The sequence below is a fragment of the Heptranchias perlo genome, chromosome 26, assembly GCF_035084215.1.
Source record: "Heptranchias perlo isolate sHepPer1 chromosome 26, sHepPer1.hap1, whole genome shotgun sequence".
In the NCBI taxonomy this organism is placed as follows: Eukaryota; Metazoa; Chordata; class Chondrichthyes; order Hexanchiformes; family Hexanchidae; genus Heptranchias; species Heptranchias perlo.
Window position 1 is genome coordinate 24,238,651 of NC_090350.1, and position 24,194 is coordinate 24,262,844.

At 40.0% G+C, this 24,194-nt stretch overlaps 1 protein-coding gene across 1 annotated transcript; it reads right to left on the bottom strand.

The window, feature by feature from the left end:
• Positions 1-112: 112 nt before the first annotated feature.
• On the bottom strand, positions 113-23,297 carry LOC137342577 (transcription factor GATA-4-like). Its single transcript, XM_068006553.1, has 6 exons — positions 22,188-23,297; positions 11,867-12,033; positions 5,573-5,698; positions 4,552-4,639; positions 2,572-2,696; positions 113-775 (listed from the first exon to the last, which is right to left on the bottom strand). Exons 1-6 carry the CDS (start codon positions 22,684-22,686, stop codon positions 644-646), a joined length of 1,137 nt encoding a protein of 378 aa, XP_067862654.1. The 5' UTR covers positions 22,687-23,297; the 3' UTR covers positions 113-643.
• Positions 23,298-24,194: the final 897 nt, after the last annotated feature.

Genomic DNA, 24,194 nt, shown 5'->3' on the forward strand with positions numbered 1-24,194 from the left:
AGAAAGGAAAGGTTTGCACCATAAGAGATTATTCGATGGCTGACAGTCCACACCCAATTTTAATCAACAATGACTGACTCAATAGACATACTGCAGGCATGACACTAATAGCTGAGAGACAATCTGAATTTATTAAGTTGCTTTTTATTATTAGCCTGAACCATCCATGTAGAACTAGAACTACTTACACTAAGAAAACATGATTTTCTCTATGAAACACTGTTGTATTTTTACCGGAGGCAAGATCTGTTCAAACTGTTCCATAGCTGCGACTGTCTAGGGAGTACACTCCAAGTATCCGTTCTCGTGTGGAAAGTTAGAGACATACAGCAAGTGGTGGTCCAAAAAAAGGCACTTAATTACTAACAATGTTGGATCAGAATTGCACCAAGGTCACCTACATAGAATTTAGGTGGTGTTAAGCCTTGGCAGTAAGACATCATTTTGCAACACTCACTCTTTTAAATTATAACACGATATGATCCAGCATTCCATCTGATTTTCTTTCTCTTCCTGACTCTTTTTTCTTCTTTTCTTCATTTCCAGTTTTCATTCAGATAAGATGAATCTCAGTTGCAAACTCCATTCTTAGTATCAGTGAACATGTAGCTTTAGGAGGATTATGGTGGAGATCTCTTTGGTGTCAGACCAGTTCCATGCTGCCCCAAGGATAAGGTTTCTTGGAATCTCTACTTGTGGCTGGTTCACTTGAGTTTGTCAGTTTCAGAGCTGGAATGCTGAAGCGAAGGCTGTTGCCACCTGCCACAAATGTGTCCTGGAAGCAAAGGATATGGAAACTGTTGAAGTGGAGCGTGAATAGGATTGGGCAAGTCTGTGTTACGTTAGGATTGTAATATCAGTATCTCACAGTATTAACATCTTGACCCAAAGCAATTTGGCAATAAACCTGGATCCTGATAAATTAAGAACTATTTTTCATAGAAATTTTCTGGGTTTTACTTACGTGCATCAGGGTTTCCATGAAATGGAGAATTCAGCCAATTTGCATGTCTTTCTAACATAGTAATTCTAATCATTCATTGAGCAATTCAATTTTAACAAAAATGTAAAGTTGTAGCAATGATTACACATTTAGAATGTGCTGCCCTCTCCAAGGTGAAATTGGGCAGTGAATTAAATATATTAAATGTACTGAGCTTTCAAAATTGGATATTTGGACATTTTAGGGATAGTTTTCTGACTGATGTGTCACAGTCACAAAAAAACATTGTTGGTGACTTTGACCAAAGTGGTCTGAGTGGTGTGGTCAGGGCAGGAGCCGCACTGAAGAAATTCAAACAGGGACTTGTGAGTAGGCTAATGGTTGCCAATGATTGATTTTTCCAAAGCAGTGACAGCGATAAGATTCGAGTCATAAGGTTCATTTAAAAAAATATTTTTAAAGGAAAGCTAAAGCCGGCCCAAGGTGCAACAGGAATTTGCAGAGATCATATTTTTGATGAACATTTTAAATTAAAAACATACCTTTTAAAATTAAGGTGACAATAAAGAAAGAAAAGACTTCTGCACCAACAATAAGAGACAAGTCTCCAAAATGGGTTGGCTTTGGACACATAGCAGTAGAAGTGGATTAAGATGATCGTTAACATTCAGTTATTCAGTAGCAAATGTACTCTGTGTTCAGATGCTAGTCAGGGATCTAATCAGAGTTTGGAATAATACAATGTGAAATAATTATGATCAAAAATATGATAAACACTCAATCATTCCTTCTCTATAATATATTCTGCGCATTATTATGTTATTGCTTCTGACTGTGTTCACCAGCATCACCCAAAAATCTTTCCAGAGAATTTTGTGCTGATCAGTAATTTATTCTTATAGCCAAGAAATTTAATGGTAGAATTTCCACTCTTCTGTGTGACAGAATTCTGGCACCCCAAGCTTGACGGAGGAACTGAGGTGAAGTGTAACCCAGCACCGCCGAGTTTATGCCCCTTCAGGGCTTCACTGGTAAATTCCGACTGGGGGGTGTGGGCACTTCTTCTGCTGGGCCCCCTCCAAATCCCAACAGCAGATTGGGGCATGTTTGAGGGCTTTCCCCAACTACCTTGAGAATCCCACCAGAAACACTTCTGAAATGCCCAGGGCTATCTATATCTGCTGAGAGCAGGCATAGGTATTGTTCTGGGCCAAATATAGGCCGCACCTTGCAGAAATCAAACAAGAATTGTTCCCAGAGGAGAGATGATTATAGAAAGATTTGTCAACCTTGGTCTTTAGCCTGATCCAGCTCTGGGCCCCCATTTAGTAGCAGCACATTCCATCTCCTCTACTGGGTGCAGCAGCCCAGTTGCGCCACTACAGATACAGATGTCTTCCCTCAATATGATAATGACCTGTGCCCAGGACAATGTCAAGGTGGGACCAAAGCGACAGATGGATGTTATGACCCACTGCCAGAATTTCTGCCCTTTAATCTCTTATAGCGCAACTACTTTATTTTGCATACAAAAAGCATCATTTGAGTCACCTCTCTCAGAGTACATTGGATAAAGGATAAGGAATGGCCTTAACAAGTTCTCCCCTTTTCCCATTCACAGGCCCTACCTGGGAGCTGACCCTCTGGACTCTGCACGCAGATGAGTAAAGGCCTGGCTCAGTCTTCGGTGTGATAAGTTCTAATGCACCAGTAGGAGTGCTACTGGGGGTGGTTGGCAAACTTGAAGAAGGTACTGAACAACAAAAGGAGAAAATTGGAATATTAGATTTGTGTAGTCACCATATCAGCGCAAACAAAATAAGAAGAAATGAAAATGAATGCATCTCATCAGTATGTTCTACAATGTTAGATGTTTCTTACAATATGGCTTTTGATAAGATATGATACTGGGGGAATAAAAGAGTGCAATGAGTGGTAATTAAAGGTATACTAAATGATCATTATGGTAACAAAATATCATGACTGCCTAATATTTGGAGTTCGTGTTTATGTAGCATGTTATCAGACTACTGGGTGAGATGCTGAATACACAATTAATCAGCATTAATTTGGATTACAGTTTTCAACCAATTGGTTATCCAATAAAATAAAAAGCCAAACAAAACAGAAAATACTAGAAATACTCAGCAGGTCAGTCAGCATTTGTAAAGCGAAAAGACAGGTTAGCATTTCAGGTGTAAGACTCTTTCTCAGAATTAAAAACTAAAGACCCAGTTGTCCATTTGTTTCCAGAATCTTGCCCAACAAGGCTAGTCTGCATGGGTGAAGCATGCTGGAGTAAGATTTTATGTACACATATAACCTGAACTCAGTCTGTGTATGGTGGATTGGGAAAATAACTCTTTCCAACTGTGTGGGTGTGTAGGGTGAGTAGATACTAAAATAAGCACAATGTTGCTTTGACACTGCTGCATAAGGCACAATGGAGAAATTAGACCCTAAAGCATTGCATTCTCATAATGTGTGAGGAAGGTGGTTCACAACCTAGAAACTTGAACAAATTAGCTTTAATAATGTGGTTTATGGGTTATTAAAGAGATTATTATAGTCCTTGTTCATTAAGTTTGCATTCTTGGTGACTTGCGTTGACATAAACTGAAAATTTTGAGCAAAATGTATTGTAATAAAATAATGCACAATCAACATTTAAGAGCTTGTTCAGCCTTACCAGCTGTTTACTAAACTTTCTATATTAGAGATTGGAGGTGTGTTCATCACAAACAGTCTTTTCTGAGTAGAGTGTATTATACAAAAAGATATTAATTTTACTAATGCTGCTGCATAACTCAGGAGAGAAAATTAGTAGAAGTGATATGGCAACATACATAGGGTCTTCAAGTATGTTAAAGAGTAGAGTTTTCTGTTTCTAAAGGAGCAAAAGCTATTGGATGTTGTGGTATATCAGAGATTATTTTAGTGAGGCACCATTCTACACCCAGTGGTTGGTTCATTTTCCACATACATAATAAAATAAGAAAATTCCAAAATGGCCCATTGAAGCTCAGCTCTCCATTATAGCATCCAACCACATTTTGAATACCTCATTTTTTTTTGTCACTATTACTCTGCCTGGCAGATTATTTCAAATATGAACTTTTTTTCCTAACATAGACATATAAGAACTCAATGTAAATTTAAATTAAAACTACTATTTTCAACACATTCAAGCTTCAGGGAAGGTATGCAGCTCTTCAGAAACATATCCCCGTGACAACCATATATCTGTCAGTGTCCTCTGACATAATTACATGATCTGTGCCAACATCTGCTATTTCTCTTTACATATTTCTTCATTATTTGTAAATTTTGTATCATTTGCAATGGGATGCAAGGTATGAAAGTCTTTCTTACAATTACCTTCAGAACATGCGGTGATGGACTATAACTGGAAATGGCAAAATGGGACAAGTATTTTAAAAAGATTTGCAAGAAAAGGTCATCTCCTCAGTGAGGAGCTTCCTGCAGTTTGGCATATTTTACCAGCATTATTTCACTGATGAGAATGCCTGTTCTTTTCTATGACTCAGAATGTCTTGCCAGAAAAGGTTGCACAATAAAGGTCATCAGAATTGGAAATTGTTGCTCACCTGCAGGGGGTGTGTCTTTGTTCAAGTTCTTTGGTTTGCGTTTCCTGGTCTGAATCCCCTCTTTTTTCATTGCTAAAGGTCGCGGTATCTGCCAAGTGAAGTGAGGGCTCAATAAGTAAAACTAAACAAAGGAATTTTTAAATACACTGAGGAAAAGATCAGAAATAAAAGTTCAGATCTTCAGTGTATTATTGCCTTTGTAAAATCACATTGAGCTCGTTTTTACACCTCTTGCTCTAGAAAATCACATTAAACCTGCATCAGGCTGATGTGAACTGAATGTGACCTCAATGTAATTTTATTCAAATGTCAGCTGGTACCAAGTAACTAATACTCTCTGTTTCCATTTAGGAACAAAATAATGGAATTTAAATCAAGCTGTTGCCAAATCACATTGCCTCACAGCCACCTTTAAACTGAGGGTCAGGACATGGGAGAACATACTCCAAACTAGAATGGGAGTAAACATCTCTTCAGGAAATGCAACTGCAGTCACCTGTGGTGTTTTAACATATGTGTATAAGTCCCTGATCTTTACTTTTGGGTTCAGTCGAAAGTACAGGATCTACATTTCTTCCCATTGGGCTGTATTCAGATCAGAATGAGTTTTCTGACATGTCCCTTTGAGGAGGATTTTCAGTTGGTCGTTTATAATTCCTGCCAATATCCACAAAGCTGACTATAGAGCTGATATATATTTTGTAACTAAAATATTTTATATGTTTCCATGTGAAAATGAAATGAATAGCAGTAAAAGAAACTGATTATAAAAGATGATAATTGCAGGAAAGGAAACTAAAGAATAGTAAACACCCTATAAAAGCCAAAGCCAAAATTAAATCCAACCTTCAGCTTCCTAGATTCAAAACCAGCTCTCTGTCGGTGAAGAGCATTCACTGAGTGAACCTCTGATCAGTAGCACCATCTCATCCTTGTCAGTGTTGATTAAATGTAGTGGACTACACAGATTCTGTTGTGTGACACACTGCTGAACAGTGCTATGACTTTTGTGTCTACTTACCCCATGGAGCTTCATGTACAGTCCACAGGCATTGCAGACAGGTTCTCCCTCAGCATTACGCCGCCACAGGGTGGTGGTAGTGGTGTGACAGTTAGAGCAGGAGAGTCCTTCTCTCCGAGATGCAGACTGGCAGAGAAAAGACAGTGTTACTGTCCACAAATGTGTAATAAATCTCAGTTACAGCACAGTCTCTGTGGAGCTTCCAGACGGATATGAAAGTTTGTTATGGACAGGAAACTTCGACTTCCAGAATGAAAAGCTTGGAATTTACTTGTGCAAGGCCTTCTGGGAATCTGGCTTTATTAAAAAACAGCTTTGCCATTGGCTCCTTGGTTCACAGTAACCTTTAACACCACAGATTGCCTTGGTTCAAGAATCATTTAAATTGTTTCCTAACATATTGACAGAACAATGACAGATTAGACCTTTGGTCTCATCCTTAAATCATTTAGCCTATCTGTCAGTCAAGACAATATACTTTAATATTGACCATTGCTTAATAAGTAAAGACTATTAAGAATAGCTGTTAGACTTTAATAATGCATTGTGGCTTTTGTGAGTTATATGCTTTTTACTGACTGCCACAACCAAGGGTGTGTACTGCAGGATTGCAGGCTAAGGGAGCAGCTATGTTGTCCCAAGGTGGGCTAGCATAACAATAATATTAATGAGTTACTGCAGATAGTTGATGCTTTACCATCGCTGGTTAGTATAACTGGCCCAGGGTGTGGATTCAGAAGCAGAAACCTGGTGAGTGTAACTGTTTATGTCAAGTGATTCTTTTTGCACTTCGCTAATTTATCAGCTGTCCAGTCACATAACTTAAAAAGTAAAAATGAGAAAGAATGCAAATATAGTATATATGGTGAGAAAGCTCTTATTCCACAGGAAAAGGAAACCTTACAGTCTTTATTCAAACCATTGGTATCCAATGAATGGAACTTGTAAATCCAGTATTCAAGTCTGAAGCAAACTTGGAACTATTTCGCTTTGGCATTTACTTATTTTCTTTTTAAACATCAATCAGTTACAGGTTTTTATGAGAGGAAAGAATCTTCTATTTTTATTATTTGTAATTTTGTTCCCCTCCTTTTTGGTCGCCTCTCCTCTCATATCACGCATAATTCTCCAACAGATCGTGTATCCTTCGGAAAACCGGAACTTCCACCTAACTTTCACTTAGTAAAAGAATGGCTTGCTTTTACTTTCTCTCCAATTTGCTCCCCTCATCCCTTCTCTCAAGTTGGAGAATTATATTGGGATATGGTAACTTCCACGGGCAACGAATTTCGTGTTACAGAACGGAATAGGGGAGGGGGAAGTCTGTGGAAGAAGCAAATCTGTCTTTCATCAGAATTGGTTTGCATTTTGCCAAGTCTGAAACTGGAAGAGGCAGGATAGGAATAGACGGGGTATTGGATTATGGCTTGAATTCTAGTGTTTGCTTTGCTGATAATCATAACGTTGATAAATAAAATGCTTTCACATTCACATCGGTAAGGTGAATGGACTTATGTTATAAAAACAGAATCTTGTCTGGTTTACATTTTTTTTAATACACTCAAACGGCGGATTATCCTGTCTAAAACCGGACAGGTGGCAGCCCTATCTTGAACCTGGATTGGCAATTAATCAATAATTGACCAAATGTCTTGTTTTCCATTCAGTGGGCGTGGCCATGGAACAACACTGTGCACATATTTGATCTGCGTGTCGAGATCCTATTCTACAAGCGGCTGGTGAGAAAGTAACAAAAAAGCAAACACTGAAATGTTGTTTTAATCTTCAGCTTATTAGCTGAGTAACGGACATGTGTATATTGTACCACTGGTACCACATTAATATGTTGACATCACGCTGAACACACATTTAGCCAGGAATGGTACAAGCAAGCCCCGGCTCGTTCAGATTACATTTCACAGCCAATATATTATAGTGGCAGCTACCTAGCTGATAAACCAAAGGCTAAAAACCACATTTCAACGTGTGAATGAAATCCCTGCTGCCTTTACCATGGAGTGACTAATGGATAAACTGGTGATTTTAAGCATTCGTAGTCACTTGTTTAAAATAAGTGCCGTCAGAATATCAGATTAGTCATTTTAATAAGTGAAAGAATATTAATTTACGAAAAATAATTGGTTGGCACAGCCCTGTTGTATATCTGTACTTAAATTCATTACCCAGGCATGTTTCTGAGATTTAAACATCGAGAAGTGAGTTCTCTCCAGCAATTCAGTGAAGCATCCTTTGCTTTTAATATCCCTTCATTGTAGCAAACATTCTTTCAGGTCCTGGTAGAAACTCCGTTTTAGTCAGGAGAAAGCTTAAACCCCGATAAAGAAGATCCCGTGAGAAGGATTATTTTGTCACGCATTTTCAATAATGAGCTTTAGCTATCTATATATAATATATATTTATATGTGTGATATATATAGATAGCTTAAAAGGGAACAACTCTCTCTCAAATTAAAAACCTTATAATAGTTACATGACGCTCATTAAATCAATAGCACCCCTGCAAAAATAGCCCCGTAATACCTCACTGAGTCATGCACACAGACCATAATGAACTCGGGCAGCTCTCACACCACAACTCGTGGATTGTTAAACTTTTAAAAAAAAATAACATTATGTAAAAGATCAGATACTTACGCAGGAGTTCAAGGCTTTAATTCAAGCCCAGGATACAAATAATGTTCATAAACTGCTCTTTAACTTGTCATCTGAATTGCTCGGTTGTGTAACAGCCGTGTGACTCCTTCTTGCATAGACATTAATTCATTTATAATGCTCTTCTTCCAGTCAAATGCCAATTTAATATTTGTTTATATCTCAATAATTGAGAAGAGGTTTTTTCTAACTAAGCAGAAACCCAAGAAGCTATTGTATAAATGTGCGACCCTTTATTTGGGACCTAATTAGAATGTGTACTGCACATTAAACTGTCCTCGTTCTGCGGCTTAGTTCGAAGACTGCTAACTCCACACTATCTGGACGGCTGCCTTCCGTCTGGGTTTGAAAGATGCAAGGAATTGAGCAGTAGCTCAATTTAAGAAGCTAGTTCTGTTCAATATCTACTGGTCCTGAAGATATATACTAAAACATTCTTCCAGTTTAACAGTTTATTGTATAAATTAGGGAGTGGAAACTGTCTCAAGGTAATATATTGGGAACAAACTTGTTTGAGATGATTTAAATTTTATTAATTTTTATTGTTTTGTTGGAATAAAATCTGGTGGAGGGGAACCAATTGATAGATTTTTGATAGGCAAGGGCATTAAGGGAACCAAGGCAGGTAGATGGAGTTAAGACACAGGTCAGCCATGATCTAACTGAATGGAGGAACAGGCTGGGGCGTGGGGAGCTGAATGACCTCCTCCTGTTCCTAAATCATTAAGAGATATAATCATTTCATACTGAACTGGAAATAAGGATTTTTCTTCTTTTAAAGAAGGGTCCGATAAATTAATGAAGGCCAGTCACATGCTATTAAAATGCACCTAATTAATATTATCTACAGAGTATAATTAAGTTAGGAAATATAACCAATCAGCGACAGTGATAAATCCTCTCCATTCTGATTGACTACTGGAACAGTCATTACAACACATTATCCAAAGCAACATATTAGAGGAAGGAACCAACACCATTTATCAAAAAAAGCAAAATACTGAGGATGCTGGAAATCTGAAATAAAAACAGAAAACGCAGGCAATACTCAACAAGTCAGGCTGCATCTGTGGAGAAAGAAACAGAGTTAATGTTTCAGGTCGATGACCTTTGGTCAGAACTGGAAGAAGTGAAAGATTCAACCGTTTTTAAGCAAGTACAGAGCCAGGGAAAGGGAGGAGGTGGGGGAAAGGAAGGAATGAAGGGGAAGAATGAACAAAAGGGAAGGTCTGTGATAGAGTAGAGGGCAGGGGTGATTAAATGACAAAAGGAATGATGGTGCAAGGCAAGGAGAGTGGTAATGGGACAAGTAAAGAAACAAAAGATGGGTCTAGAGGAGCTGAAAATGGCAACATCAGAACCATTACCAGCACCTCTGACCGAAAAAATGGGAGCAGTGGTTATAATCTGAAGTTATTGAAATCAATGTTGAGTCTGGAAGGTTGTAAACTGCCTATTCGACATTGGGGAGACCAAATGCAGATCATAGAATCATAGAAAGTTAGGGCACAGAAAGAGGCCATTCAGCCCATTGTGTCTGTGCCAGCCAAAAAAAAAGATATCCAGCTTAATCCCACTTCATAGCACTTGTTCCATAGCCCTGTAGATTACAGCATTTCAAGCACACATCCAAGTGCTTTTTAAATGAGTTGAGGGTTTCTGCCTCTGCCACCCTTTTAGGCAGTGAGTTCAAGCCCCTACCACCCTCTGGGTGAAAACATTTCTCCTCAGGTCCCCTCTGATCCTTCCACCAATTACTTTAAATCTATGCCCCCTGGTCACTGACCCCTCTGCTAAGGGAAATAGGTCCTCCCTATCCACTCTATCTAATCCCGCCATAATTTTATATACCTCAATTAAATCTCCCCTCAGCCTCCTTTGTTCCAAAGAAAACAATCTCAGCCTATCCAATCTTTTCTCATAGTTAAAATTCTCCAGCCTTGGCAACATGCTCGTAAATCTCCTCTGTACCCTCTCTAGTGCAATCACATCTTTCCTGCAATGTGGTGACCAGAACTGTATGCAGTACTCAAGCCGTGGCCTAACCAATGCTTTATACAGTTCTAGCATAACCTCCCTGCTCTTATATTCTATGTCTTGGCTAATAAAGGAAAGTATCCTGTTTGCCTTTTTAACCACCTTATCTATCTATCCTGCTACCATCAGGGATCAGTGGACATGCACTCCAAGGTCCCTCACTTCCTCTACACATCTCATTGTCCTCCCATTTATTGTGTACTCCCCTGCCTTGTTTACCCTCCCCAAGTGCATTACCACACACTTCTCTGGATTGAATTCCATTTGCCACTTTTCTGCCCACCTGACCAGTCCATTGATATCTTCCTGCAGTCTACAGCTTTCCTTCTCACTATCAACCACACGGCCAATTTTGTATCATCTGCAAACATCTTGATCAAGCCCCCCACATTCAAGTCCAGATCATTAATATATACCACAAAGCAAGACTGGTGATTGCTTTGCTGAACACCTCTGCTCAGTCCGCAAGCATGACCCTGACCTTCCGGTCACTTGCCATTTTAATTTTCCATCCCACTTCCACTCTGTCCTCTGCCTCCTACACTGTTCCAATGAAGCTCAAAGGCAGTTCGAGGAACAGCACCTCATCTTTTGATTTGGAAATTTACAACCTTCCAGACTCAACATTGATTCCAATAACTTCAGATCATAACCACTGCTCCCATGTTTTCAGTCAGAAGGTGCTGGTAATGGTTCTGCTGTTGCCATTTACAGCTCCTCTAGACCCATCTTTTGTTTCTTTACTTGTCCCATTACCACTCTCCTTGCCTTGCACCATCATTCCTTTTGTCATTTAATCACTCTTATCCTCCACTCTATAACAGACCTTCCCTTTTGTTCTTTCCTCCCCCCACCCCCCCCCCCCCGCCCACTTTTCCCTGGCTCTATACTTGCTTAAAAACTGTTAAATCTTTCACTTCTTTCAGTTCTGACGAATGATCATCGACGTGAAACGTTAACTCTGCTTCTTTCTCTATAGATACTGCCTGACTTGCAAAGACAAAAATATGGTCATTAAAGGGATGACATTCTTCTTTTTAACAGAATTACAATCTCAAATACTGCACTTTCCAAAGATCCATTCTGTGGTTTTTAGGGAGTTGTTAATAATTTTAAAAGAGGAATTTTAAATGCTTAACAACCAGTGATAATAAACAGACAAAATATTAAAAGGTCGTAAATAAAAATAACAGCATTTAAAAGTCAATAAGAAGTGTTAAAGTATTAATTCCAAAGTGTCTTTTTTTTACTTCGAACACAATTAAACACTTTAATTGTGCACTAGTTTAAAACCGTCAAATATCTTAAATCTTTCCTGACGGTTTCCATCTCTTTCAAACAAATCCTTCAGTGTAACAAGGACAACATTTGGAACAAAATTCCGTTTTAACTCCACTCACGCTGAATGAACACCTTCATCGAGCGTGTGGGAGCCGTTTATTGACTGGTAGCGACTGCTCTGAGATTATTACTTGGGTAACTTGCTTGTAATTACTTAAAAATTACAATATGTTATGGTTGCTTCAGCAGCGCATTAATTAAAACTACAATCATGCTATGCTGAACCGTTCTCTTGTATCTTACCAGTCGTTTGAGAGGTTTGATAAGGGGTCGATTAATTCCATTAATTCTGTTATAGAGTCCACAGGCATTGCACAGATAGTGGCCAGTTCCATCTCTCCGCCACAGTGGGGTGGACATAGCACCACAATTCACGCACTCTCGGCCTTCAAGGACATCATCAAGTAGTTCTAGAGAGAAAGAAGAATCCAAAGTAATTGCTAAACATAAACACACAATACATATATATGTATAGGCTATCAGTACAGTCTAGTATACTACAAGTTAGGAATAATAACGACTTTGAGTCTTGGGCTCCTTAAATAAACATTAGGGGTGCAGCTCTATCACCGCCTTTGCATTGTTGTGAACTGGTTGGTGATGCAAAACTGGGCCGATTCTCTAGTCAGCAAGGAAGACAGCTGCCACGAACACCGGTCAAGAAATTGCAGCCTGCAGCCCCTGAATTTAAATGGATGGAAAATTGAAGACTGCGACCCACGATTTCCCAGCCAGCATTCACTGCAAGCATCTTTCCTAACCGGTAGCACCTGAGTGGAGAATCTGCCCTTATAAACCCCAGCATTACATCTGGACCTGACTCTGGAGTCCTGGATAAGTCGTCTCAACATTACACGGCGTGAAGTATAACTTCAGGATGGTGTCAAGCTGAGTTTAAAAAGTGCTCAGGAGGTCTTATGGACTTTTTGGACATTTTATTAACGTAAGTGGGACTCATTCCAATATTTTCACAAAGAGGACACTCCCACTGGTGCTCCCATTACGTTTTTAATTTAACGTGGGAAAGTAGAACTCTGCGCCTATGTGTAACTGTGCATATACATAACTCCTTCCTGTCTTGGGAGAGTCAGATTGACCGGCAGCTAACGTGGGTAAGATGTTGCCAGTAGCTACCGATCTCAGATACAGTATAATCACAGCCCACTGCTAGTGTTCCTTGAACATAATTTAACAATAACGTTACATATAATGTAATGTCATCTTGAGGATTCTGTAATCTTTAAAAGAACCCCAATGCGTCATAGCTTTAATTCTTAATTAGGTTATTTGTCTTTTTATACAGTGGACATAATTGCTTTTTTATTTTTGTGAGCTAAAGATTTAGGAATTGTCTCCTAGATTTATCAATCAGTTGCCTGAAGGCATTTACTTAAGCCTTGAAGGTATAAATTTAATATAGGTTTCCCTTTAAATAAGTGAGTGCAACATATCTGTGCAATGGTTCGTCTTGTATCCTGGATGGAAACTGATTAAAACTACCCAACTGAGACATAGGCTTTTCTCCTTGAGAGTTCAGCTCAATGGTTACCTTAGGATACATTCACACTCTATAAATTTAGAGTGGTGTGAAGCTCTCACCACCTCCCACCGATGCTAAATTTGAAGGTAGGTCGGATGCTGAATTGTCTCCGAAATCAAGCGGAATGAGACTCCTCCAGGGAATCCTGCTCAGCTTGGTTTTGGTGTCAGATCGGACCCTAATGCCGGATTCACGCTCATTTCCACCGTAACTGCAGTCAGTGCGAAGCCAACGCCAAAGTTGCAGTGTGATCCACCCTTTGGCTATATTCTGGTAGTAGTGTTGACTGCTGTTTTCATTATACCTGAAATTTCATAGTGGTGCACGATCAATGTGCTGCACCGTGTACTGATGGACAAGACTATAAAATCCCACTTGGCTCATGTTCACATTCAGGTTTCATCCAGATGGTGAACAAACACAACTTTGGATAGAAAGAGAAGGTGCTAGCAGCTGAGAGGAAGAGAAAATTGGTTAGGGATCTACTGCAGTATTAGTAAAGATCAAGGAGCTATCATCTCTTGCCATTCAATGATTCCCTTAACCAATGATCAGGGTGCAATGATTTGGGAGAATGCAAAGTGAAGAAATGGTGCAGTACAATATTTTTTTTTATTTTCATGCTCATCAAGGCAATAGATGTCATGGCTGAGAATGGAACACTTCTATTTTAGGTACTCAGTGTCAGCATCAATAACTCTCAGGTCGGGTATAACACTGACTGAAACAAAGTATTGGTAACTCCAATCTATCCCAACAGTGTGCCCTGACTTCTTTACAGAACAGCAGCTTCTGTTGCACCAGTTTTGCTTTAAATGGTCATCCCTAATGCTTCTCTGAATTTGGGCAGTCCTGTGCCATGGGCCAGCATCCACTTGAAACTGGGTTAAGACTGTCCAGAATTAATTTCATGAGGGAAACTTACAGCTGACGGTAACAGTAAATTCTTTCCTATCAGTCTAAATTGGATTTAAACCCTGGTGCCAGAGATAGAAAGACAGTTTTTAAATCACTGTGTCACCCAGTCCCTCAAACTAAATAGATTATCTGCGTGAATGAGCCTCCGCCCTACAACATCTTCTATTATAGTTAGTCTGCAAGTAAAGTATCAGTGAGATTCTCTCAATTGCGTATATGCTATAATTCATTCAAACTACATACGGGTTCAGTGGGAATGTGTAGTAAAATTAATTTCTACACTGAACAGTTAGTATATCTTTCATATACAATAGAAGGACCAAGGACTGACAACTCGATAGTTTAAATAACTATCTTCACAACCATTTTGGATTTGATTCACTACAGGCTCACTGAGGCATTTTGATGGGGACCAGTCTAGTTTCATTCATGGACAGAATCCTAATGTGGCCATTTCAATGACACATAGCGCGAGAATTGCTCCTTTCCACTGAACTCTGTATCATTGGCGATGAAACACCTCCAAGTTGCCAAGGTGCTGTTCCAATAATTCATTCAAATCAAGACAACGTCCCTTATTTTAATCGATGACTGAATCCGGATGCAGATCAGGTCACAGGTGCCAATAGTAACTTGTCAGGAGTTTCTTAAAATGTAAGTGCCCCCCACATTGTCACTTACACTCGCTGAGAATGAATCCCACAGGTATAGGAGCCGGGCATCACAATGCCGGCCGGACTTGAAAATCATTATATCCATCACATTTGCCATTTATGTGGCTTCATAGCCGTCAGTGATTTATTGCTTACACAGATCTGGTAAACAATGGTTGAACTCTGTAGTCATAGTCTGAAGCTACTAAGAGAATTTCAATAAAAGTTCTATACTATTTCACAAAAAAAAGTATATTTTAGGACTGTCGGCATCAAAAATGTTTTAAAAGAACGTTTTGAAAGCGGATTTAGCAATTATTATTGGACTCGATATCCATTCACCCACTGGAGACTGAACTGCTTTACATATTTTCATATCCAAATTCTTCCTTTCATAGTATTGAATATAAATATAAATTTGTAATATGCTGTTAGAAAAATCTACCAACAACATCAGCGATATAGAAAATAATGGAACAATTCTTCATCAGTAATCTGGGGAAATAAAAATCTAAAACATCGAAACTTGTAGGAATTTGATCCTAATTCTCAAAGGATAAAACTCACTTAAATCTCACATTTGCTATTTACTGTATAACGCTGGTCAAATCACTTACTTCGAGCAAAAGCATAAAGTAATTAAATTCAGTTTCCTTTTAATGCAGCACGAGCCGGTGATATTTAATATTCAATTTGAGAAATTGTAAAAATAATGATCCCTCTAGAAATGAGTTCGATCTGAAGATACAAAGTTAGTAAATTACACAACGTGATCATACTTTAGAGATCAAGGATTAGTGCACTAGTCCAACGCTGGGTTTTGTATCAAGTCCACGGAAAGGTGAGTCAGTTGGTGAGCGGAAGTGCTTATGTGTGGAAAAATGATGTTTTGAAACAGAAACACTCTTTTCCCCGCTCATCTCCTGATCCACCAATTCGATTAAATAGTAATCAGAGTTTGACCAGAATATGGATGGGCGATGATTTCAAATCAAGCAATAGCGTATTGTTAACTTAAAATTGTGTATTTTTCTTTCCTCAATAGTTCATTAATGAAATACAATGTAATGCCCGTGCGGCTCTCGGATGGGAAACTGCTTGAACTGAACTTTAAGTGAGCGTTTTTGATTCTGCTTGCACTGCAAGCTGATAACCTCACACGTCGGGGGTCCAGACACTTGGACTGTCTGTTTCGGAAAAAAAGTATCGCACATTTTTAAAGGATATTTGATTTTTAAAAAATTATGCTTAAAATCTTGATTAAAGAATGTTTCATTACGATAACACCTGGTGAAAAGGACACTGGTTATTTGTATATAGAATAGTTCCTTATATTCTAAAAACGTCACCAATCCTCACACAATACTTACTGTATTTCTGGCTGGCTAGTCGGGGTGTAATTCCAGACTATCGGAAAACAAATCTTAATTAAGTTTAATATACTGCAGCTTTCGCAAACCCTTGTGTGCCGCGACACGTTTAGTAATTCAGGTTTTCAATGAATCCGGAGATTTACTTCAGTAACTCGGCAGCTGTGATCTCGTGGGTTCCAATTTATGTTGTGTATGAAGGGTAGATTAGGCGGGGATGTGTAATCGTGATTTCTGGTATAAAATGAATGTCGGCATTAAGCAGACACTTTTATTCACTCGCCGTCTGCCCGCCTGTTTATGTCTCTCTTTCTATCTGTCTCGCTTCACTTTCCTGTTTATATCTCTCCCCCTGTCTCATTTTCTTTTGCTCCCTTCCCCATCTCTCATTTACTCCCATCGCTTTCGTTTTAACCAGTGCAGAATTCATTTTTCGGATGTTGTTCATTCTCGCTTTCAACCCTTGGGATGCAACAACCCGTTACCAAACTCGCATTCACCGACTTTACAGATCAGAACGGATTGATCCAATCGCCCACCGTTATTAATTCTTTGATAAAGAGAACATTTTAGAATTGATCTTGCAATATTTGCTAACATTTACAGCAGGATCTGTTCTCACTAAACCTGTCCACACTACCAATGTCTAACTGTTTATTAAACCGATCGCGTATTTGCCTATTCCCCAATACACTGCATTGATAGTTAGGCTTATTTTCATTTTAAAGAAAATAAGTAGATTAAACCCCGACTTTACTCCTGTAGTGAAGGTGGTTTGAACCTCCCCGGGAATGTGGATATTTAACCGCTGTCGGCCCGCTCTTATTGCGTCCCGCTCCCGTCTTTATTGTTCGTATTGTGGGGATTTTATTGACTAACACAACACATTTTTGCAAGGTGCAGCCCTCTCCCCTCGCCATTCCATTCAGACGGAGCTTGTTTGAGTCAGTGAAAGGGGAGAAATCCTTTCGGCTCCCCCACGGCACCGTTAGAAGCAGCACCGAGTTACTGATGAGCTAGAATTAATTCCCAGGCGTATTAATCGTTAAAATTATTAGCAGCAGATTTAGAATTATTTGAATATCAACCACTCAAAACCCGCAAATATCACAACAGGTCACTAGTATAGAGGAGTTTATTTACACAATCATTCATTTATCAGGTATTTGCTAAAAGTGGGTGTTTACCAAATCGTAGGTGCCTTTCTGAGATTAAACTACGAAAAATGAAAGTCTAACTTTTTACTGTAAAAATAACTAATAATTGGATATTGGATAATATAAGGCAAAATAACGAAGAGGCAAATATAAAATGTTTACTTGTTTCTTTTTTCTCGATTAATTTTGAAATATTTTGAATGAAAGGTTACAGCGAATGACTGTCCTGTCATTACATACACACTTTCACAACGGGTTAAACGCTACTGCATCGTCACCCCAGTTTAGAAAACCGAGTTGAAACCATGTTTGTTTCAATACAATCCCATGTGGTGTCTTCCATCACAGGCCCTAACCCCAGTCACCAGACTACTCCTGTATTTTTAAAGTAATCATTTGGATAATGTTGCTCTTGGGCGTTCTTTGCGTTTCGCTGCCGGAATCTGGTTACCAACGGACCTGTGTCAAACCCAAGCAGATAAATTGGATCACTGGGCTTCAGAATAAACTAATCCCAATCCCCCAAAGAAAACTCGCAGTGTTTGGTAATTTTAGCCCTACTGCCTTCGGTGCTAAAACAGTAACATGTTTGTAACTCAACGATTAGTGAATAATGCAGAGGGTGTGAGCTCTTTAATCGAGTTGGTCGCCCTTTTTCTTCCCTACCGATTTTTTCTTAACACTTTAGCGGAATCAAAGCAGAAGATGTTGGAATTAGTTAGTCGGCCAACGTCTGAAAGGGAAAAATTAACGGTTGGGGTGAGACGCTCAGTCAGCGCACACCTCTCTCTCCAATATTACCCTGCCATGTATTTCTCTTTCATAATTTGACCGGCCTGGTGTGTATTTCCCGTATTTTCAAATGTCAGATTTCCAGCTGTTTTTCTTTTAGTTCTAAATTAGTTGCATGATAACAAGACGCAACTGGGAGGAAGACCGATTGGTACGAATTTGACCGCGGTGATTGCTGAAAGTACAGAAAAAAAACAAAATAGGCAAAAACAGACACAAGCCCCGGTTTCTATCCACGCAATTTGTTCCAATTCGTGCAATACACGTCTCACAGGGAAAAACCGCACACACACCCACTCCCCCAAGAAATCTAAACTTAAAATAGGAGGCGTGGAAGGTTGAAAACTGTACAGTGAACAAACAGACATTGGGATCGGGTCAGGACGTACAACAATGTTCCTTAACATGATACAAACATTCAATGATTCCTGTATCTTTGTACAGTGTTTAGCTTTTTCCTCTACCATGCCGGGTTACTAATCGCATACTATTCATTGGATACATGTTGTTCATCTGAACTTTGAGCCCAGCCAGCCTCGGTAAAGGTTGTTCCTTTAATACTTGCTCCGATCAGCCCCTTTAACATATCCCCACAGGTGTAGAGATTTTCTGTAAGGTCCCAAATCCGCCAATATCACAGTTTGTCTTTTCTCATTTTGTAGGTATTTCGCTCCTACCATTCATGTTAGAGATTGTTTTCATGAGGTTTCAAATCGCTGAATTCCTCGATGAAGGGGCGCTCTCAGGCTGCGCTGCTCTTTGGTTTCTTTTCCCTGCAGGTTTTCACTCTGAGTGGAAAGGGGGGAAGGGGGGCTTGTCAAGATATACCCTTCTCGTAAAACCTCCAAGAATCTCCGCCATCTCCTTACCCGAACAAGACACTAAAGAATCACAAATCAATCAGGTTAGAATTGAATCGAGGTCATCTCTATTAATGTGGCATTATTTTAGGAATAATACTGTGAGCTCCCTAGTTCTTACCTATTGGGTTCAGGGCTGATTTTGTCGTGGGACTCTTGTAGAGAACATTCCTGTGGCAGTGGCACATTTCACTAATTTGTTATGAAATGTTAGACTCTTACAGAGAGTCCCTGCAGAAACTATTGGCAGTACTGTACCTCACGTCTAACAATCTATTATGTTTCACATTGTGTTTTAAACCTCACAGCTACAGATTAATTAGAAAAAAATGATTCCCGTGATGTCGTGTTTGTATTTTCTTTGGCCAATGATAAATTCAGCAACTACCAGACCAGTGTCCGCTCGATCAGGGCAAGGCTCTCGGGTGCATTTCATTAACCCACAATTTAATTCTGCGAGATACTGTATTAATCCAATGACGGCAGCTTGCCATTCTCGTTACCTTCCAAAAATACACCTACAAACCTACTAAAAACAAACTAATCGATCTACGAAAAATATTTTAAAAAGATGGTCATGAGCATTCGTCTAAGTGGCGGATTTCTAAGAAAATGTTAAAAAAAAGTTTTAACGCTAGTAAATTGTGACCAGTATTCATTTTAGCACTGTTGTGGGTTGGCCGGAGCTCTCGACAGGCTCCCCTCTATCTTGTACTCAAAGGCCTAACTTACATGCCATGGATATTTTTTCAAATATCATTCAGTAAGCGTTTATATTTCAACGAACGAAATCTTTCAACTTCAGCTAAAGAAAACATAACTTTCCATGGTTCTCTTCCTGATACTAAACATGTCACGCTGCTGCCAAACACCTTTTCCTGTACTTCTCCCACTCAGCCGAATCGCTTTGGTTGCCTGTTGGAACAAAGAAAACCTACTCCCCTCAAACAAAGCAGAGATCCCACTGCAGCACGGCCTGAAAATCGTCCCGCATTAACAAGTAACCCGACTACTCGTAGTCTGATATCAACAGGCCGCGGGCTATAGACGGATATATGTGAATTGCTCTGTATTCTCAGTATAGTATCTGGTACATGCAATGTTTTGTTTGTTCCTCTCATACATAAAAAGGTTATATCATATGTGTAAGATTGGATATTGGAAGCGTAGATTTATACCCCGTAGGATGTTTGCAGAAAATGTCAATCACTCGCGTATCTGCTCGCGTCTTTTAGGTTGTTGATAAAATATATATTAAAAAAATCCCCACATATTTCCTGCATTTCCAGAGAGCTAGAGAGCGGAATTCCAGGAAAACAGCAGACTCTGGCAGGGTGTGGTAATGTCGATTATAACAGTCTCTAAAGTGTTATTTCCCTCCATCAAGAGACCTCCCTATTCTCTGTCTGATCGTTGAGCTCCCAATTATTTCTTCAATAAATAGTAAACGCGTTTTCATCTCCATGTGAAACAGAACCGCGCCGCCGTATTGAAACCGTAAGTGCAGACATTACGTGAAGAATGTGAGATCTTCGACACAATTCAACGAAAATGAACACGGTTAATAAATCTTCACCGCCTGAATCTTAAAATACAAATCAGGAAGGAATTGTAGGAAAAATATATTTTAGTTTACCTAAATTATATGATTGATTCCTTATGAAAATAATGACTTTATAATCTGATAAGAGCAACATCTGGATACAGATCTCTACTTATTGAAATAGGGGCTTTTCAATCTAGAATAGCTACTAACTGTTACCTGCTCTGTTTCACAGTATGTTCTACAGCTGAGGGATACAATTACCCTTTACACCACGATATAATAATTCATACTTATAATGAAACAGAGCAGAGCAGGCAGCACTCTCCATAGAGCGATTTTGACTCTGATTCAGCCACTCTTATTGATCACCGAAAGGTTTACACAAGCAATGAAGTGGATCCCCCTGTTACAGATTGAACAGTCATCCTTTGGAATGGAACAGTTTGACAACTTTAGCATCAAAAAGAATAAACTGCAATGTCGGACAGCATAACAGACTCAGGTTCAAAATCACACATCAAAATAAGGCGTGAGCTATGAAACAATGTTACATTAAAGGTGTGTTAACTGAGTTCTGTTTCTGCCCTGTATTTTTCTCACTGAATGATATGAACTGGACGACCATAGAGACCTGAACACGCGAAACTCAGTAACCTGACTTTTCTGTTTACACATGCTGACTGGCCTTTTTTCCCAGCATTTTCTGTTATTAATATAAGATTACGAAATTATTACACCTCAATAATAGGAATTCCGTTTCCGTCTGTTGAAGGGACATGATCAAACTAATAGAATCTGTGGAACCGCTACAATACCATCTCGCCCACATACATACAGGCATTGCTGGCAATCTGTACAAATTGTTACTAGGCCTCAACTGCGTCTCTTATCCAGTCAGTAATCGAGATAGTCAGTCCTGTTATATATTGATGTGATTCAGTACATATCTTGTGCTCCGTCCTGACCTATTCCATATAACAGGATTCACCGTATTATTACGTTTGATCGTTTTATTAACAAAGGTTATGCGAAGAACCTGGAAGAAAATATTTCTAAATTTAAGACTGTCACGTCAAACATTTCATTTGTATAATTTTAATCTGTTGTATTTCAAAATATAGCGAGACCCTGCATTCTATATTTAGAAACTTCCTGACTCCCCCCACTAGTTAAACGGAGAAAGCACTAACTGGAGTTGGTTCTTACACATCTTTAAGGTTGTCAGAGTTAACGATTTTATTCTAACTATAAACACTGACACACTGTTAAATATACAGTCAGCAGGTAATATATATCAAACCGATACTCACAAACAGCCCAGCAACTGTGGCAATACACATTCTAATTCCCAAGTTGTCCTTCTATTGTCAATTACTGTAACTAACTTTCACATTTAAAATGTCAATATTCAACAATATTAACCATTAGAAATAGGTTTCCCGATTCTTCCCCCTGTATTAATCTGTGAGTAATATGATCAGTTGTAAAATCTGGCACTACGCTTTTTGGGAGATACGAGTTCAGGAATATTGAGTGGGCCAGTGAGCTGAGGTCAATAGCGATCAACTGGAACAGTCGCCGGAGCCCAGAACAAGTGAAAAGTTCTTGAAAGGTTATTTTAGCAAAAACAAAACTGTTCAGAGCGACCCCCAGTCTTCTTTGATATAAAATGCTCCCACATCTCCCAATCTACAAACAGGTACACTTGACATCGATCTCGGTTCCTACCTTCGCCGTGCCTGCGAGTCGGGATCAGGCTGAAGGCAGGGTTCTCCATCGGAGCCGGGCTCCATGCTGTGGCCGCCTCCGAGCTCATGTACTGCGGGTAGTGGTTGGGGAAGGAGCCGCTGAGGGTCCAACTAATGCTGACCTGGTCCCGTACGGCGGCGGCCGCGGCTGCTGCTGCTGCGGCTGATGAGATGGACAGCGGGCTGCTGAAGGCGGTCTCCCGGGGAGAGACACTACAGATGGGCGGACTGGAAGAGAAGGAGGCAGGGTGCCGGCTACACGAGGGCTCGCTGCCGACAGCCGGCTGAGCCCAGGATGGGTGAGGGGACACCGGGCTGCTCTGCTGCGAGGAGCCGCTCTGCAGGTAAGAGAAGCCGGACAGAGACGGGGTCACCCTGGAGCTCGGCACGTAGACGGCAGAACTGGCCGAGTGCAGGAAAGCCCCGACCGGGTCAGGGTGCGCCGTGTACGGCGGGGGATTCGCCAAACCCTGGTACATCACCGGGGGAGGATCGGGTGTCCTCGGGAAATCGAGAGGCACGACTTGGAGGGGCAGTCCCGCAGGGAGAGACACTTTACCCGGGGAAAATCTGCAGCGCGACCCCCTTGGTTCCCCCGGGGTATCAGAATCCGTTTTAGGGCCACACTGTTGACAAAAAAGTGTCCTTTAGTATAAAGTCCTTTCGATTCGAACTGGTGCCAATTCGTCGCAGGTCTGAGTCCGTCCCAACCAAGGAGAGCTGATCCGTGCCAATGACATCTGCCAGGAACCGAGGGAGGGTGGGGGGAAACACCAAACTTTCCAACTGAGAGAACGTGCGAGTGAGGGAGGGAGGGAGAGACAGAGTTCATAAAGTGGTCAAAGATCGAAGTAAAAAGGGAAAGGAAATGGAAATCAAATCATGGGGGATTTCGGTGGAACCTCCCATCTCTGACCGTCTCCCAGTAACTGCATCTCACTGTCAATCTACCGCTTAACCCTTTTAAGGCGGCGGCAGCAGTCCCGGCCAGAGCAGAAATAACAACTTCATCCTGTTTATTTTTTTAAGGTTATTCGGAGATTCCCCGTCACTGAGAATCTACAATTAGATTCGGCCACTGCCCTTCATGTGTTCCGTCGGTCCGGGTGGCTGGACTAACTGTTGTTCCCGTGTTTCCGATATGAGGCTTCGATAACACGTTCAACCGCTGTTTGGTTTAAGACGGATTGGCCCAGGAATTAATAATAATAATAATGAAAATACAAGCTGAGCTGAAATTAAATTTGCGATTTAGGAAAATGGCCAGATAACAGTCTAATGTACTTGGTAAATATAGAATAATTGAGAATTCTTCTTTTGATTCGCTGCTGTTTGCTGGACATTTTAGATACCACCCGCTGCTCAAATTATTTGCCTAATTGAACTGTTTAAAGCTCATACACAGCCACCTTCTTCTGTATAACTTGTCGCTTTACTTCTGTTATTTATATTCAATGTAGCTACAACCGGGTAAATGGTACGAAACCGTTTAAACTTCAGAAAATCTGCTCTAATAAAAAGCCTGAAAGAAATCATCCAGCAGAAAACTTGTTAATATTTCGTTGTAAATTCCTGAAAAGAGAATATTCTTGATAAGGGCGCACGGTTGTGTGGACAATTATTCACTTAGCAGGAACAGGCTGCAGTGAATCAAAGACCATTTGTGGAGAATGGTTTGATTGGAGAGCTCACGACAGATGCAAATACACTGCACAAATTTTTGGTCTGTTTGAGTTGGGAACATGTTTGAGTAAGAACTCCACCTCGTCTAAATATTTAATAAAACATCCAGCACAGCCCGTTGTGCCTGTGAGTGCGGATGTTGAAAACATTGAGCCACTAATAAAGGTCTATCCCAGTTGATACAACACACAGCAATTTTTTTTAATCTTCCATTCGGTTTGGACATGAACGTCAGATCATGACTTTACTTAACCTTGAAAATGTTTACTTGCCGACTTATGTTCTCCTTCGATAAAGATTTTCA

Coding starts and splice junctions, on each gene's coding strand:
- LOC137342577 (XM_068006553.1), bottom strand. CDS start 22,686: ATGTACCAGGGTTTGGCGAATCCCCCGCCGTACACGGCGCACCCTGAC. Junction 12,034..22,187: donor GACTCGCAGGCACGGCGAAG/GTAGGAACCGAG, acceptor CTTTCTCTCTAG/AACTACTTGATGATGTCCTT. Junction 776..2,571: donor TCCAGAGGGTCAGCTCCCAG/GTAGGGCCTGTG, acceptor CTTTGCTTCCAG/GACACATTTGTGGCAGGTGG.